At 39.2% G+C, this 19,164-nt stretch overlaps 1 protein-coding gene across 1 annotated transcript in view; it reads right to left on the minus strand.

Moving 5' to 3' along the window:
• FAM120A (family with sequence similarity 120A) overlaps positions 1 to 19,164 on the minus strand; it is a 64,576-nt gene that overhangs the window by 30,202 nt on the left and 15,210 nt on the right. The window contains 2 exon segments of the mRNA XM_044451113.1: positions 505 to 601; positions 1,910 to 2,038. Coding sequence (XP_044307048.1) covers positions 505 to 601; positions 1,910 to 2,038 — 226 coding nt within the window.

Consider the following 19,164-nt stretch of genomic DNA (forward strand, 5'->3'; position numbering starts at 1 on the left):
CAGACTCATTTTCTCATACAGACAATCCTCACTTAGGAATGAGGTATATTTTCTCATGTTGGAGACCTTAGATATTGAACTGCAACTACTTTAGTCCAAATCTTTATCAGGCATCCTCATATACATAAGGAACAAAAGAAGTCATAACCCATTAGACAATGAAGGAAAGGTCCAAAAGGAGCAATTGATTAACTGCCTAGAACTTCACTGCTGATTATAAGCGAAATACTCTAGAATGGTCTCACAACTATTTCTTCTTGTATTTTATATACTATGTGTGACAATGTAATCAATGTAACAAGTATACAATGCCATTATATAACACCACAGCTGTCCATATGATCCAGGTAGTATGAGTCAGATGGTTTTAATGGTTTAATAGGTTCAGTACAGTATAGGTTTCCTATTCCTATTATCCCCTACTTCTTCCCATGGTTTAGGTCATCAGCCATCTTAACAAAGTCTCAATACTGCAATCAACTCAAAATAAGTTACGGCACTTACCTAGGTAGGGCAGTGGATGAAATGGCATAGGTTTATTAGTTGCTGAATAATAAGCAACTGCTCTCTTAAATCGTTTAACTTTGTCATCTGTTCTAGACTGAAAGAAATGTTAAAATCATTATTAAAAATTACATAAACCAATGGAACAGCTATAGGCAGTCCTACTACCATTACCATTCACCTATATCCAACATGATGCAAATTTGGAAATCAATAAAACAGGGAATTCTGTCACACAGGGATACACATATCCTGCAGTGTGTGACGATCCTTATACATGATTTAAGGCCTGATCACCTGGGCAAATCTTGTTTAAATATAATGATGAGGATGGAAACACACATGCAGATAAAACATGCACAAAGAGAGACACAAGATTTGGATGGTACAGCAACCCACCATGGTCTGTTATCATAGGTGGGTTCTCATGTATCAACGTTGACTTGTTTTCTCTTAGACAAGCCACAGTGTGGTGCCCAGAGACATTTCTAGGGTTGTTTCACCCAGGAAAGTTTGTTCTGTCATTCAAACCCAGACAGTGTAGGCCACCTAGCAAAAAGTGACAGCAAGCCACCTAGCAAAAGTGACAAAAATCTCTTGCTGAACTTTCCAACCAACTGTCAGATCACTGCCATTGCCAGCTATCCCCAAAATGCCCTACTGGCAGTTGAGGATGGCTGACAGAGACTGCACCTCTCGGTTGCACCTCTGCAATTTCTAGCTAATTTCAGATGGTGATCACAGTCTGTTGCTTTAAACTTGTGCTTTTTTTTTTTTTTTTAATGATCGTGAAAGCTGGTTGAAAGGTCTGCACTGAAAACTAGCTGATAAAGCAAGGGAAAGGAAGGATTTGCAGCCTTAGCTAGGATAATGTGCAGAGGGTGCACCTTGTTCCACCTGAGGCTGCAAGCTGACTTCAGGGACCTGTTTGCACTATGGGGATATCTAAGAAAAAGAAACATAAAAATATATTGGATAGGCATAGAAGTCTCTCCAAAGTGCTACAGGGAATTTTAATGAGGTAGCTCATTTCTATCCTTTCAGGGAATAGTAAAGATCTGGCTCTGGACCATATTCCATCTCAGGGGGAAAAAATTGAAGGGACAGCCACAGCCAGCAAATCAGCTCCTAACTATGCCAGGGAGAGTGGAGTTATTCCTCCCCATGATGCCCCCCAGGGTATCACCTGAAGGAACAAGGAGGAAGGAGGCGGACGGAGAAAAAGAGTGAATACCTGTGATGCACCTGACCATATGTTGGGCTCAGTGTGGGTATGTTGTTAGAAAAAAGCCCAATCCACCACAGGTGATACAGCACCACACACAATTATCTGTATATTACTGTTAGTGCCACAATAAGTACACTTTCCAACAACAAACATGCATCCACAAAAGTGTGTTTTTACCTGTGAATGCTGAAAAACATCTTTAGCTATGGCATCCAAATCAGAAGTGTCCTGAATATTGCGAACATAGTCAGCTACAGCTTTGATCACTACATCACAGGGTGGTAAAACTAACTGGTGTGCTCGTACCTAGAAACACAGATACATGTCAAAAACTTCCAGGCCATAGAAGCTCCCCAAGGTTGCTCAATTTTGCAACAAGTAACTGCCTTGAATTAAATTCCCCTGTAAAATATGCTAACAAGAAATTCTATTAAACACAAGCAGAATTTAACAACTTGTGCATCTGATAATTTGAGCAATTGCTGGAAACACTTTTCTAATACAAAAATACTTTGAATATTAATGGTTACTGTTCTTATGATTTGGCCAGAGACAGCCCTATCCTCTGTGCATGCAGCAGTTACTTTAGTAATTAAGTGGCAGCCACCGAAGCATTTCCATTAGGGATATGTGAGCATAATCAAGTGGGAGCCAGGCTTTTAAACTTGATGGCAAGAAGTAGAAAGAATAATGAGCTAAACATAGCATGAATGAAAAACATGGGAGGGCTAATTTGGAAGTTTGAAATGAGGATAAAATCAATATTTTTAAAAAAGAATGATTTTAACATTTCAATTCCATAGATTCTTTAAAAAATAGTTTGGAATGGAATCCAAATACAAAGCAGTATTGTTAAAAACTATTTTTGCTTAAAAGTGAATTGAAGTCCACTAGTACACGTGTATTAAAGGCTATTTTTAAATAAAAGCAGGAATCATGGCAGGAATTGTGTAAGTTCTCAGGCTGAGACAATGACACATAATGTATTTGTTACTGTGGGCTGCCTAGTCGACCCAGATCTTAGCTGGCCACCTCAGCCGCCAGAATTCAGGATATGCCACCCAGCATTTTAACAAACATTCCCTATGCCCATGTGAGTGATCCTATGCTTTTTTATATCCCTTAACTAACAGTAATCTGCAAAACTCTGTTTTTCCATAATTACACATACTAACAACTCTCCTAATTAACCATAATGAATGTTCACTTTGCAGCTCATGCAGATGCTGTTCTGGTTACTACTTGATCCTATGCTTTAGGAAGTAAGACTCACTTTGCTGAAAGAGACTTGCCTGCATATAATTGTGTGTGAGACTTCAGCTATAGATAAGCAATCTTGCTCAGCATCCTTAGTTCATACAAAGATGTAGTTCTGCAGTTTATGTGAGACACATGATCCAAAATTTTGTATTATATTCCTAGACTGTACAAATATGGATTTAGTACCAAATTTAATTGTTATAGCAGCCATGTTAGTATGTATACTTGTCCGAGAAATAATTTCACAAAGATAAATTTGATTTAAATCAATCAAACCTGGGCCTCTTATGTGCTAGGATAAATTTAATACACCAAATATTGACACTTTAAGGGACAATTCTGATCTTTAATTAGTATGTTTTAAAGCCAACCAATGCCTTAACCAATCATCAAATATCATTCTGTATTTTAACAATTTACTGTTAAATGTCCAGAACAAATGTCTGACAAATTACTTCTAACATCTGTCAATAATGGAAGGAAATAAAGATAAAATCTGATCAATGGGGCTGGGGAAGCATTCAGTTGACATTATGATCTTTTAGCAAATTTGCGAGACTCCCTCCTGGCCTCCAAGATATGAAGGATTACCAGAAAGCTTTGGCATTCGCTACATTTCTGTAACATACATTTGTTTAATGTTGATAAATTATATGGATTTTATGCACATATGCCTAATAAAATGTGCCTATGCAATTCATGCACATTCATTTAAACAGTTTCTCACATTTTCCATTGAATCTCAGCCCTATGCATGCTTACTATCAAGTAAGCCCCATGAAATTGTGTTCTTTTTAAGTGCGCACAGGATTGTAGCCCAAACACGTGTGAAGCTGAATTTTCCCAAAGCAATAATAATGCCTTTATTAAATAAATATGAACCTACATTTTGTGGCAGTGGAAAGTTCTTAAACTGTGGTTGACAACCTGGTGATCTCCAGATGTTGCAGATAATAAATTCCATAATCTCTAACCATTTTTTTCATGCTAGGTAGGATTCATGGACATTGTAATCTAAAACATATCTACCCCTATCTTAAGATATACTCCACTTAGCAAATGTTGCATAACACATTTTGAACTGTCCAAAACTCCTGATTTGAATTGAAATAATTTGAAAGGAGAGATTTAGAACTTTGAAGTTATCACTTGGAAGTAGAGGATGCTGGAGATTACATGAGCAGAGCCAGGGGTCAGACGGCCCTTTTGACTCACTTTTTTCCTATTGTTTCTATCTTTTCAGGTCACAGTGAACTTACTGGGGCTTACTTTTGAGTAAACATACCCAGGTTGCATTGTAATTCATCCACCTTTCTTTTACCAAATAAGAATTATACAGCCAAATCAAACCAAGCTTGAAATTATTACAATTTTCTAGCGATAGGGTGTTCTCCTAGTTAAACAAGAATAATCACATCTGACTTCCGGTATGGCATCGAGACGAGACAAGACGTGATTAACGAGGCTTCGTTATCACGCTGGTAAATGTCCAGTGGTGGGCCAGGAGCCCAATCTAAGCCCTTTCAGGGCTAAAGATAAAGTGCTTGGGAAATCTCCTAGACGGTGTGGGCGGCAACCCCACATCTACTGGGAGAAAATCAAGCATTTTTCAGCCGGGCAACACCGGAGGGAAAATCAGCCCTCCGTGAGTCTTCGACATGCTGCCTTTTTAGATTAGGGATTTAGCCAGAAAAAATTTTTGGATTTATTGGGAAACACTTTTATCTCTTGTTTTTTTACATATTACCTGTGGGAAAGCTGTTCTTCTTGTTAACTGACACAAAGAAAAAAAAAGGAAAGCCCTTTGGATGATTCCCCCCCCACACACATAGAACTTCAAGCGGCAACTGAGATGAGGGGGAGAGATGGAGCTGTTTGCAAGTAAGAAAAAGAATAATCACATCTATGATCTAAGAAGGAGTCTTCAGAAGCACCTTAGAATGTCTGCTGCAATTACTAGAAGGCAGGATCACTGTACTCATGGTTTTAACCCAGCATCTCCCTGGATTATTTATAAACTAATTTAAACAATTACATTCAGCAAGCTATTGCAGTGTGTTCACCCAAGTGTAACTGGAGTTGTTTTGAAACAACATTCTCTTTAGCCAAACATCTCAGAACATGAGGGGAACTGCAGCATTGTGCAGACTTATGAAGCTACACTGAGATCATAATCAAATAGTGGTAACTGGGGGAGATACTCTGTGGTCATGGTACCCCCTATGGAGGCTTGCCTGATGCTCTAGCACATGGTTATTTTTCAGACTAGGATCATTTGATTTCCATAGCCTTTTACAAACTTGCAGTCTTGAAATTCCATTGGTTTTTTGTAGCACTAACCTGGTTCACATACCACAACAATTCCTGTTTAACTTGGAATTGTCAGGGTCAAGCAGCACAAGTGAGCACACCACTTCTTGCGTGCTTATCACATTCATTTTTAGTCAACAACGCAAAGTGATTGTTGTGTTAGCTCTGAGTTATCTAACCCCTCAACAACTCAAAATTCTGGGTTTCAATGTTAAAGCAATGAGGGGCATTCTTGGAGGCAGTATGCTCGCTGGCTCCCTCCCACATGGCAATCCCATGGCCACACTGGATATCACATACAAATCACTATCTGCTGTTGTATTTTTCTGCCATTGTTTTATGTCTTTATTGTGTTATCTTAATTAAATGTTGTATAAGCAGTCCAGAAAACTATGATGTGAAGAGCAGGATCTACATTCTTTTCTACAAGCAAGATGAACAAGCCTGTGGCTGTCGGCCCGTCCTGTTTTCTTCCTGAGGCTCAAGCATGTCAATTCCAAGAAGGAAGCAGGGCTCTTGGGGTCACATGGGAGTGTTTCTGGGCAGGAAAAACAAGGAGGAGAGGAATGGTCCTCCCCAGGGTAACAGTCATTGTGCCTGGCCTGTTATTGAAGGAGCAGCTCTGCAGCGACCACAGGCCCACAAAATGTTCTTTTTCATTCAGTCTGACTTCATATTGATTTTCTCTCTCATTTAATAGTCAATTAAATATATTAATGGTACATATTAAATAAATAAATATATTGAGAACATTTTAATTCATGATATAGAAATGTAATTCATTGTGTGGCCCACAGGTTCCATGTTGAAGTCCTTATACAGTTCCAGAGGTACAAAGAGTTGGACCACCCTGTCCTAGGCTATGTCTCATACCTATCAACAGACACTGTCCAATACTATCAATTCCACATGTATTTTCCTAGAAATGTTCTACTGATTTCAGTGAACTCATTCTAAAGGAGCACAATGAGGTCTGGATTGTAGCTTAAACCTCACTCTGTTGACTTACAGTCATATAGGTTTACATTTTAGCCCTAACAATTGGGCCAGTAGACTGTAGATAACAATAAACTACTAACAGTAGTCCTGGGCTGCCTAAGATGCATCTCAAAGGCAATATTCTGAATCACAGTGAACTGGAAGAACTGCAATTCTGACCAGCTTAATCTTCAAAAGGATATTAACTTAATTCATTTAAACTATGGATTACTTTATATCCCAAGGTTACAAATAGTAATAATTCTACACTGAAATTGTCTTTTTAAAATCCTGCTAATGGTTGGCCCCAAACCCTAGAAGCCTGATCAAATGAAAACATTTTACAAGCTTTCAAAAGGCCCATGAGCTTCGGCACATCTACAAGGGAATAAAGTGCCATAACTGGCTGAGCAGTCAATACGAATGACTCTCTTGACATCATGTGGATTTTGCACTGAGACGGTATTCTGAGGCAAGAGCTAAAGGTTAATCGTATATGAAACAGGAAATGAAGCGTTCTTCATTATGGACCCAAGATATAAGAAAACTTTCTACATCAGGCTTGCAAGTTGATTTGGGGCAGGATAAAAGAGTTATTGCAAAATACAGAACTAGAACAGCATGTTTCAGTGCTCTACAGACACAGGATACAAGTACTTGCCTTCTACACCAGATGCAGCAATTCTAAGAGCAGTTGTATACTGGGTGGATTGGGGGGGGGGCACAGTTCAGTGGTAGAGAATACACTTTGCAGACTAAAAGTCCAAGTTGGATCTTAAGCATTTCTGGGACAACCCTCCTGCTCCCCAAGACCTTGGAAAACTACTGCCTGTGTGGACATTGCTATAGATTAGTGGTCTGACATGGTATAAGAATGCTTCATGTGTTCAGAATCTGCTATGAACAGATTATTACAGATACAACCTCATGGCTAGAGTCAAACAAGAGCGATCAGATTAGGATTGGACTAGACTGGACTGGATTGCTAATACAACAATTCTGAAGCAGAGGGCTAAAAAGAACTGAGAAACAAGGAAGCACAAGAAGCAACACCTCAGTATGGCAAATGAAAGTAAGTCTGAAATCAGGCAAAACAATCTATTAGTGGAGCTACATGAAGAACAGGTTTTAGATTTGTTGCTCTGGTTGCATTTCTTTTCTTTCTTTCTTTCGATACAATGGAGTCAGGTATCAGCACTAATAAAATCATCTTGACCCTCTTGGGTCTGGAATAGATGCAATGTTAGCTGGATTAAAGGATAAAACAGTCATGGATTATATGTCCCCTCCCTCTAATGCAAATTCCACCTGTTCCACAGCATTCACCATGTCAAGTGAACAAAGTTAACTCTGGCTAAAATTAACCTGGGACGCTCCTAAGCTGCTCCTCAGAACCCTAGTAAGCCAAGGCTCACACAGTTTCTTCTTCACTAGAGCATCTATAACTGTTTCTCTCAAATGTTAGTATGCTCTGCAATATATTTAGATGCCTCCACTGAAGTAACACTTGTCTAGGCCTGGCTCCAGCACTGTCTGTATGATACAGAAATCCTCAGAAAGCCTGTAATAGAAAATTCCATGTGGTAGGTTTACTTTGGTGCCAGGATTATATAGAAACTATTGAGATCTTGTTGCATGACGTCTTTGTTCTGATGTTGTCAAATGCACCTCACAGCCATTATCTGTGCCCTAACATCAAAGTAGCAACAGCAGTGCTAGGAGCACATAAAGCTATTAGGGAAGTTGTTGTTTGGCACATCACAGCTGAGACAAAGTGAACAGTGATGGCTTTCCAGAAAGTTGGATTGTTGGTGAGAAAATCAGATGGGTGGGTGCCACAGAGTATATGGACTGCAGGAAAAATAGAATTGGTGTGAGCAGCATCCCACCAAAGCAAGCAGATTTAAGTCAGCCCAAATCACATGTCTTCAGCTTCACAGAAAATGGTTGGCAACTCAGAGTTATACTCACATACTTTACAACCTAATTAGCAGTTCTGCTCTCACATGGCTTGGTAAGATAACATTTACCCTTTTATTAGGGAATGCTGTTTCTTTAGCAGGCCTATAATGGACTGTAAAACATCACATGCAAGACACAAAATCCAACACAAAAACCCTGGCACACTGCTGTTCTTTCTAGGCTTACCTTTACATAAGTATGTTAGTATTTAATGCCATACACTTGCAAGGCGGTTAAGGTGTGTTTGTCAAAGCAGACAAAAGAATCTATTTTTCTGTATTTAATTTTATTCAAAATTATTTTAGGCCACTCTTAAAGATAAAATTCTCTCAAGGCAGCAAACACAATTTTAAAATTCACAAAATTATACAGACTAAAACTCTATAATAAAGTATGATAAAATACTATTTAAAAATGGCAAAAGACACCACAGTCCACAGGTTATAGAAGAACTACTGCAAACTGGATCTTTACAGTCATTTTTGCAGTTCTGGAAAGAATGTTCCAAAGACCTTAACTTTCTAATAGAATCTTATTCCAAAGACACAAGGGGACCTCTCTCTGGTATTCACTAGCCCAACTGCCTGTAGTGGTGGCAAGTGAGAAGGGTGTCCACTAATGATCTCAAAGTGCAGGAAAGATGATGCAAGAGAAAGCAGTCCTTCAGGTAACTTGGGTCAAAATAATTTTAGGCATTGAGAGTTAAACCCAGCACTCCTGATTGGACTCCAAAACACAATGACAACCAACTGTACCACTATCATGTGAGCAGAATGTCCAACCCCACCAATATTCAAACAGCTGCATTCTGTACCACCTGAAGGTTCTAAGCCATCTGCAAAGGCACCTCATACAGAGTACGTTATGGTAGTCAAATCTGGATGTCATCAGAGAATGGATGGCACAAGCAAAATCCTCTCTCTCCCAAAAGGACTCAGCTGTCATTCAAGCCTAAACTAGGAAAAAAAGTAATGCTGGTCACTGCTGCTACCTGTGCTTCCCCAGCTAGATCCAAATCCAGGAGCTCAACTACACTGTGCACTTGGCTGTTCAGGATAAGTGCAAGTCCAGCTAAGACTAGAATTGTTTCTCTGAAAGTGATTGGTCAGTTTCCCTATCTCCATCTTATCTGGATTCAGTTTCAGATTGTTTGACCTCATCCATCCCAAAACTACCTCCAGTCATTCAGGCGTTCAACTGCCTTCCTTTAAGCATTTAAGACATACAAGGAGAGCTGAGTGTCATCTGCATAAGGATGGCACTTAGCCCAATCTCTGAATGACTTACTCCACTGTTTTCATGTAGATGTTGAAAAGCACAGAGAACAGGACGGACTTTTGCAGCACTGCAATGATCACAGAACAGAGCACAAGTCCCCCCAACACTACCTTCTGAGACCATTTGGCAAGGACGGACTGCAAGGAATGTGCCTCCTGTGCCCAATCCTGCCATGACATATCAAGGATACCATGACAGATGCTACTGAAAGCAGCTGAGAAGTCCAGGCAAACTCACCAAGACGTACTCCCCACATCTATTTCTCAGCATTATTCAGTGCTAACTGGAACTGAGACACCTATCCCAAACCTACTAATAAAATTGCATACAACCACTATGATACTACAAATACTCAACAAAATTCTTATGTTCTTGGCTCTGCAAATGCTCACAAACAGGACAAGGAAAATGCTTTCAGGATGAGAAGGCTGTCCAGCTTATTTCCCAATAGGTGCACGTGGTGATCTCTGGATTTTTTTTTTTTTTTGGCAATTACATCCAAATCCCTGCACAAACTATTCTAACCACAACAACACTTACTCGTATCCTAAACATTTCATCTTCCACATGCAAAAGTAGTCGCAAATTTTCATAGCTGAGTAGAGCTGTTAGGAAATAACTCAAATAAAAGCTATCATTATTTATACCCACCAGGGGGCACTGATGGAGTCAAGGAAAAAAATCAGTACTAATTTCAAGCTGGCGTTTCTGCATTTCTAAAGGTGCTTTAAAGAAACATAGTAAAAGAAACAAGTACAAAAGAAAATGACATGGAAGGGTTACATTTGTAAATGCAGAGGTCTCTCAAGTAAATAAAAGTTATGCACCTGTAATTTATGCTTTCTCACAACCAATTTACCATCACCTTCCTGCAAGCGACATACCTCATAAGAAGCACCTGGGATTCAGACTTATAAAATTGTCTTTAACCTTCTCTGTATGATTCTCAGAATAGTTATGTTTCCATTATTTATTAAAATTATTAATCTAATGTATCTTTTGCTGATATTTAGGGATGCTCCAAATAATGCTCCGTTTATGCTAATTGCATAAAATCACCATATTGTAATGTATTCCTGAGTTTGCCTTTTGTTTTACAGAGTCCTGTGTTCCTAAGATGTTAATTAATGTTGTTCTAACCCAGTGATTCCCAAAGTGGGCGGTACTGCCCCTTTGGGATGGAAAGATCCGGGTGCGGGGAGGTGATTGGTTGTTTTATATTTGCAGTTCAGCAATAGCGCTATAACAAGTAAAGAGGTGTGGGGGTGCTAAGGTTGTCACCCAAGAGGAAAGGTAGAGGCAACCTGAAAAAGTTTGGGGACCACTGCTCCACCCCAGATCCCAAAAGGGGCAGAGGAGACACTGTACACTGCTACCTGATCCTGACACTGCTACCAAATGCAACAGAATGACATACTTGTTATCTCATCTGTTTTTCTTTTTTAAAAAATTAACTTTGATACTTGGATCTACATAACTCACTGACTCAGTTTTAATAGAATTCTCAATTAGACCCACTAATAGGAACCTTTTTACTGCGGCCACTAGCATTAAATCCTCCTTACCTAGAAGAAACTCAGTGGCCTGAGTTCTCTGGTATAGGCATGAGCTTGTCTGTAGTGGTAGAGCCAATCTTATGAAATCAACAAAAATTAACAAAATTAAGATATTTATTAACATAAAGTATTTATACAAGTGAATAAAATGTCACTTTTTAGCTAATAGGCTGAAATTGTTTAAAGGTTATTAAATTACATATGGTCACTTGTAGCTCCAAAGCTGCGCCCTTCACATCAAAGAATCTCAACAACTTTTCCTTTCAGATCAAATTTTTCCAAGCTCAATAGAAACAAATCCAAGAATTTCTCTATACTCCCTTACAATCAGATGCTGTACAACAGGCTTCCTAGGTCTTCCTGCTTCTTGGGCTACTTGCTAAAGTTCCCTCTAATGGGACATAAATTAGTACCTCCTAACATGTGTTGTAAGTAACTTGATTTGCTCATAAAAGTATTGTGTTAAATTAAATTTGAAGGAATAGTTGATATTAAAAAAATTCTGAATTTTATTTTAGAAGTTTTTAAGCACAATTTTATAAGCAAATTATTATGCATAACATAAGTTTAGGAATGTAAGGTAACTTTCTGTACTAAGTGCATTTCTGACCATTGGCTATGATGTCCATACCTAATGGGAACTGAAGTTGAAAATATCTGGAGGCCACCAAGGTTGATGAAACCTGTCCTAAAGCAATAGTGAATTCAAATGTGCAAAGAAAGCTAAAAGTATCACTTATTTTTCAACCTGTGGGCAGGGGCATTCCTGATAAAAGCTTGAAGAAAGTATGTTTCTTCCAGGTGTTTAAAATTTCTGGAATCAGCTTTATCGTGGCACCTACATAATGGAATACCGTTCTGCTTATGGTCCAAAGGGGAAACAGTGGTGAGCTTTAGATACATTTTGAATGTATATGTATTTATAATCGTATTGTTCTGTTCTTTTATCATTTTAATGTATTTATTAGTTTATATTGTTCTAAGGTATGGGCTCTTTTAGGAAGACCATTAGAAATCTTTGAAGATCAAGTGGTAAACAGGTAGTTTAAATAAATGCATTTATGCCTGAGATTATGTAATTAAGTTTATTGGGTACTTTTTGGATTGTCATTTTTATATCTGCTGCTCTTAATGTTGTAAGTTTGTTTTTCTTATATTATTTGAACAGTTTAGTAAATGTTTTAGAAAAAGTGTGAAATAAAAATGTTTTAAATATGTAAATACCATCACCATAGGGAGTGATCCTTTGGCCTTCCATCATTATCTGGGTGGCCACAAAACTGGTGAGACTCTCCACTCTGAGGTCGTGTAACCAAGTGCTTGGACTCTGAAGGCTGAGCCCCAGGCCCCCTTCACAGCTGGTGCAGAAAGGACCAAGCCAGCTGCTCTTCTGAGGTCATCAACTGTCTTGGAGAGGGCTAAGGGGACTTTCTGGAGCAGAGAGTGGGAGGAGGACTGGGCCAACAGCTCACAGTGCATCCAAACTGTGCCCCAACCTCCTTCTCTCCCACTCCATGGCACTGTAAATGGCCAAACTCGGGGAGCAAGACATGCAAAAATTCCCACCATTGCACTTTGCACTGAATCCATGCATACCTTGTCTCTGGAGGGTAGAGACCAGTGGATTGCAGCTTTCATTTCTTTTATCTAAAAACTCTCCAATATTATTTATCAAAATTAGACTTGGTTTGTACTTCACCACCATGCCAATTTACAAAAATAAACTTTAGCATTAAGGCCAATGCACACAGCATGTACTTATCTATTTATGAGATTTATATCTCACCTTTTTCCTTTACAAATAACTCAAGGCTGCTTATATCATTCTCCTCCTGCTGCTTTTAATCTTATCTCTACAACAAACCTGTGAGGTAGGCTGGGGTGAGATGCTTTGACTGGCCAAAAGTAATCCAGTTGACTCCATGAATGAGCAAGGACTGAACCCAGATCACCTGAGTCCCAGTCCCATGCTCTTAACCACTACACCACACTGGCTCTCACAGTAGTCACTCATATGCAAATTTTGGCGACCCACTTGTAAATCTAAAGTAGATTTCCCAACCTAGCTCTCTCCGGATGGTTTGGAGAACAACTTCACCATCCCTGACCATTAGCCATGATGGCTGAGGATGATGGATACAAAAGCTCAAAATATCACATGTAGCCATGTTGGGGAACACTGTTTTAAAGGGAGCAATCTCATCATTACAGGACATTCTCCCTTCAAATTCAGGTTAAGTTGACTCTAAATTTCACAGATCCTGGGCCATCTGATTTAAATAAGATCAGATAGAAGGAGAGCTGAAATCTTGGAGAGTGCCCGCTGGAGTGCACAGTATTTGACTAAATAGACCAATGGTCAGTGCCCATAAGGCAGTGTCACATATGTTCACTTCTCAAAAACATATATTGGGAGATTTGAACTCTTCACTTGATACCTGAAAACACATAGGTGTACCATTTAAAAAAAAATGTGTATAAGGTCATAATATGATTTGGGGGAGGGAGGGGCCAAAAAGAGCAGAAAATTAGTTCAATTTGTGAACTGGACATATTTCACAAGTTTATTGCGGGAAGCTCACGTGAACAGCAGCAGACATTTTATGCAAAAAGTCCCCAGCCGGAAAACAGCTTGTGAACTCAACTCAACGCTCCTATGTAGGAAGTTGAGAGATAAAATCAGCTGAACAAAAATGGTTTTCAAAACTTCTATAATTCCAGTGGCTCCAGCATGTAATGTGGGAGAGGGGAGCAATACTCGTGAAACCTGAGAATAAAGTACTACCTGAAAAGCCAAGGCAACAGTAGAACCCATTCAGAAAAGTGAATGGCAAGGCAACGGCTATTCACCCTCAAGAAAGGAATTCTCTGTAGAAAATGGCCTACTGTAAGATTGCATTTTAAACAGCTTAGCGTGGCTGTGAAACTGTTCAGCTGCTACAACATGAAGCCAACGCTCTAAGGAAAATACTATTTGCTGTTAATAATTTTACCTTCTATGATTATCAGCAAGTTGCTTCATACAAGAGAAAGAGATGCAAAATCCCCCTCAAGTTATTCTGTTCAGTAGTAAGCAGTTTATTTGCTTATTATTTGTCATGCAAACTTAAAGCCTGTATTTCAGTGAGTTACGTAGGAAGACTGCAACAGTGCAAAGATTTACACAGCCATTTTTAAAAGATACGGCAACTTTTCCTGCCAATGCTTCTGTTAACAGGGGTGATGTAGCTTTATGATCACATCTGAACAGAGTAGTGTTCAGCCAAGCAAATCAGTAGGTATCCTTAAGCAAATGGCTTGGTCCTGAAAAGCACAGCAAAATAGCATATTTCACGATGTGTCCCTTGACAAATGTCCATTAATACTGCCGCCATAGCAACCATGAGTTTAATTCTGCTAATCAGATTTGGGGCGCAGTACCCTCTAAGGAGCTCACCATATTTCCTTCCAAGGAACTAAACTAAACTGTCAGTTCATATTAACTTTTGTATCAATTAATTTTGCCACACTTCTGCAATCTTGACCAAATGACAGGAAAAACAATCGCGCAAGAAATAGCAAAGGCAGCAACACATGGTGGACTGGAAATAGACTCTGAACTGCTTGTCAATAGCCTCTAAAGCTGCCACCTTTCAGGGAAACAGAACTAGGAGCCAGAAGAGCTGGACACTGGCCTTGGCATGGAAGCCAAGCTCACAAAGCTCAGCAAAAGCCTGCCAGCCTGTCTAAGTAGGAAGAAGGTAGGGAGGGATGAGGCCTATGCACGCTATTTGGGGAAAAGAAATAAGGCTATGCAATCTATGCGGGAATGGGAAATGAGGCCTGTGCAGGCTATTGGGAGGATGAAGCCACTGTTGTGCAGGTGTTATGGCAGTAATGCAACAGCCCCCACACTCGACCCTGCACACCTCCAGGATTTTCACAAAACACAACCCAGAGTATGGATTGCCATTTAATTGTAGGTTTCTACTGAAACATGGGCTGTTGTTGTAGTCTCTCTATTAAACCACAGTTTCTCAATAATGAACAGGCTATACAGACAACTTATGTCTTGTCTTTGGATTGTGAATTCTAGGTATTTGAGCTCAGAGAACCACAGTCTGTGAGCATGGCTGGGTTTCGCATATAATGGGTTGTCATGTTGGATGAATCTAGTCATCGCCTTAGCATTCTAAGAGGTGGAAGGCCTTGATTCCACCTGCTCAGACAAGTAATGATAGCAGGAATAACTGGTGAACTAGTAAAAACTTAAGACTTTACCCACCCACCCCCACCCCATTCCAGCACAGTTCTATTCCTGCCACCCCTTAACAGGAGCAGCAGAACCACGAGCCACATGACACAACTCCATTTTGATATCAACAACCACAGTGAGACCATCAGATCAGTTATTGTGAAGGCAATGATCATCTGCCTACACATTATGATTTCACTATTATCAACTCCTTTGAAACCCATTCTGTCTAACAAGCAGCAGAGTGATAACACAAAGGTAAACAATGCTATTGCCTTCCGTCCAAGGGCTCACTTTCATTCTCTTGCTGCTGTCTATTCCTGCTGCTCCCACCTCAGAGGCTATTCTCTTCCTTAGCCACAGCTCATCGGAGGGCATACTCTCTTCCAACTGCAGGTAAAGAGCTGCCTCCCCCACCCCAGACCGAGAATCCGATTCAACCATGTTACCCAGATGCTCCATGCATTCAGAGGTCAACCTTTTGAAGAAGCCACCCACCATATTTCAGACTTGGATGCCCACTTCTCCCCCAGAGAGCAGAAACAAATTCTTCAGCTTGTAGCAAAAGCTGGATTGGCAGTAATTCATGCTAGTCACCCGTCAGTTCCACCCACACCCTCACTTTGAGGAAATTCTGAAGTGGAGAAAAAAAAACCCCAAGATGACCAAAAATATCAAAGCACATAGCTATGGACACACTTGAAAAACCAAATCCAACTGTGTACCTAAAGCACAGGTGTGTGTTAAGAGAAATTGCATTAGATTCAGAACGGGGAACATGTGTGCTTTTGGGAAGCAACACCTGCCCCACAGCTGCCATTCATTTCAAGTATATGATTTTATGTGCCCCACTGCTATTTTTAAAAAATAGAGAAAAAATAGAGAGAGATGGGTTCTAGTCCCCACTTAGCCATGGAGTTAACTGGGTGACTTTGGGCCTCTCACAGACTCTCAGCCCAACCTATCTCACAGGGTTGTTGTTGTAAGAATAAGATTGCGAGAATTGTGCAAGCCACCTTGCCGCTCCTTGGAAGAACAAAATCCAGGATAAGCAAGATTCTTTTGTGCTTGTAAACAACTGAGCGGCTGCAAGGTGGAAAACCTGGAGTGTGCTTTATGTATGGATGACAGGTGTATGCTCCAAAAACCTTTGCTCAAGTATTGAAAGCTATTATACCCAGCTGGAATCAAAATATGAATAAACCCCTGAAAGGAAGACTCCAACCTCTGATGCTGACAGGAGTCATGCATAGATGGCATTGTTCTAAAGAGCTGATGGAAAAAGAAAACAGTTCTTTTTGAGAAGGAGTACTGTGTTTTCTAAAACAGTACGCTTGAGAAGCATTTACTTGCTAAAAACGGTGGAGGGATTCAGGCTTGCACTGGTGCCACACTGTTTGCACGGAAATCAAGTTCTTTATTTCTGTGTGGAGAGGATCCAGGGTGTAGCCACTCAGCAGTAAAAGAACACTCTGCACATGCTCAGAAGCACTTTTAACATAATTTTCCTGCTATAAGAAATAATAGACTACTACCAGGCTAGAATACAATGTGTAAATTCCTGGGTTTCACCATACAGAGGCTGATTCACATTTGCCCTGAAAAAAAATCACCTGATTATGACTCCTGCATCAATCTAGCTAAAGAAATCAGAGATGAAAACTAATTCTCCTGCTTGTTCAAGAATCTATATTGGTACAAGATTATTTTCAAAATCTAAGTTTATTACAGAACATAGAGATTAGAGAATCACAATTATTTTAAATAGTATCAGTGTAAATTTAACTGATTACACTCAAAATCTGCTCCAGTGGGTCCCCTGGAGTAGGAGGTGGGGAGGATGAACCCATTCTGTTGATGGACAATATTCCATCAAGGAGAGATCCTAGTTGGGAATCACCTGTGTCATGTACTGCAATTTCTAAAAAAAACAAACAAAACTTTAAAGCCGCAATTCCACTTTGAATAAGTTTTAAATAGTTTAATCAGGTTTTCAAAATATTTTCTACCAAGTCAATTACTTTTCTCCTCTTACCTTCAAAGGAAGGAACTACTGAGGGTAATATTTTTTAAAAAAATGATGCTATGCCTATTCTCAGATTGGAAAGAATGGAACACCCTGAGGTTCCATTTGTTTTTCTATTGATAAAGAATTGAATTTCATGAATGCCACTTAAAAATGCTCACTGCCCCCTTATGATTTTTAGTTTCAAGAAATGGCTATAATTTGTCCCATAATTACAGTTGCCTTAAATACAATGCCATAACATCAGATGTAGTGTATGGTAAAGACTCTAGATTTAATTTATAGTAATGAAATATTAAAGGCTGTATAGTCAATTCTGAACACACATTTCTGATGGAAATGAAAGGCAGAATTCTTCATTATAGTTCCTATAGCCACAACATACAGATGCTTTAACAAAAGCAGCTGACAGCAAGGCAGTCAGTTACAAGACACACTGAAATGGGTACTGAAGTTTTGGGGGTTTTTTTTTAAATCTAACTGGGTAGTACTATAATTATGGAGCAGGAAGTGACATCACACCTGGAAAATAGAAGTTTGAAAGGAGAACTCTGCAATCCTGGAGAAGATTTTTTTTTTTACCCAGTAACTGGAACCGAGAAGTCCACAAAAGAAAGTAGCAGCAGCAGCAGATTAAGTGGCTGAAAAAGACAGGCAGTGAATAGAATTTTATTCTATAACTACTGGAAGAAAATCCTCAAACACTTCTGCTAGCACAATGAGGATGCTATGAAGTACATTAAAAAAACATACAGCCAAAGAGAAGATCATATTAAGTGGAAGTATTCAAAAAAGTTAACCAAGAGTATTTGCAAAGAAAAATGGTTGTAAATGCCTTCAAAGAAAAAAATGAACTGGGATGGCTGTAGGAAAAAAGTTACATTTTAATAAGGTTACTAAGAACATGGACAAAATAGATAATTATGAGATGTAAATGAAGGGGGAGAAGTAAATTGCAATATACTAGATTCAGGACCATGACAGCATGACAAGTTCATTGCAAACCCCATTTGAAGATGAAAAACTGAATGTGACTTTAGCAAGGTCTGAAAGATTGACTGCAACTTTATAAGATTTAAGGATATTTAATTCCAGTGTCAATGCCAAAAAAATCACACTCCATTTCAAAAATCCTTCATATCATTTCTGCTCAGCATGCCTTTTTGTTAACCATTTCCTAAATCAATACTTCACGTAGACTGGTATTACTGAACATTCTATTTTACTCAGCATGAGGGCAGGAAGTATTTCTTTATATTTACCACTGAGAACATCCTGGCAGTAAAACCATTAATGAAAATTTTAAATATACTATTGTGTTAAGACATCTTTACTTCTACAGGAATGAGAATGCAACTGTGCTTTAACTACAAACAGAAAGAGATGGTTACATTCACTACACAGTCTCTACAGGATTTGTAGTGTGAGAGGACAGGGAAGGGACTTTCATGGCTAACGCCAGGCTCACTTATTCTTCACTGCCTACAACTTAATTCTTCAGTTTTACTTTGCATTTCCCTTTATCCAACATATTTCCTCTATTTCCAAAAAGCCATCAGCAGAGCACTCACCTGGTTTTACCCCATTTCCTGGGCTGCACTACTTGAGACTGCTGGACCACATTTTAATAAGCTCTTTCATATCAAAAATTTCCTGTACATAAAGAATCTGTAAGTCAGGGAGAAGATTCTAGGCTAGCTTTCTCTATCATTCAAGTATGATAAGTATATGTAAGGTTTATAAATATGAGGGAGGATGTAAAATATGTAATCCCACACCTGCAGGCTTAAATGGTATCATTCAGCAGTAAAAACTTCGTGTTAATGCT

Source organism: Varanus komodoensis, unplaced genomic scaffold (assembly GCF_004798865.1).
Source record: "Varanus komodoensis strain SLA01 unplaced genomic scaffold, ASM479886v1 scaffold6_2, whole genome shotgun sequence".
Lineage (NCBI taxonomy): Eukaryota > Metazoa > Chordata > Lepidosauria > Squamata > Varanidae > Varanus > Varanus komodoensis.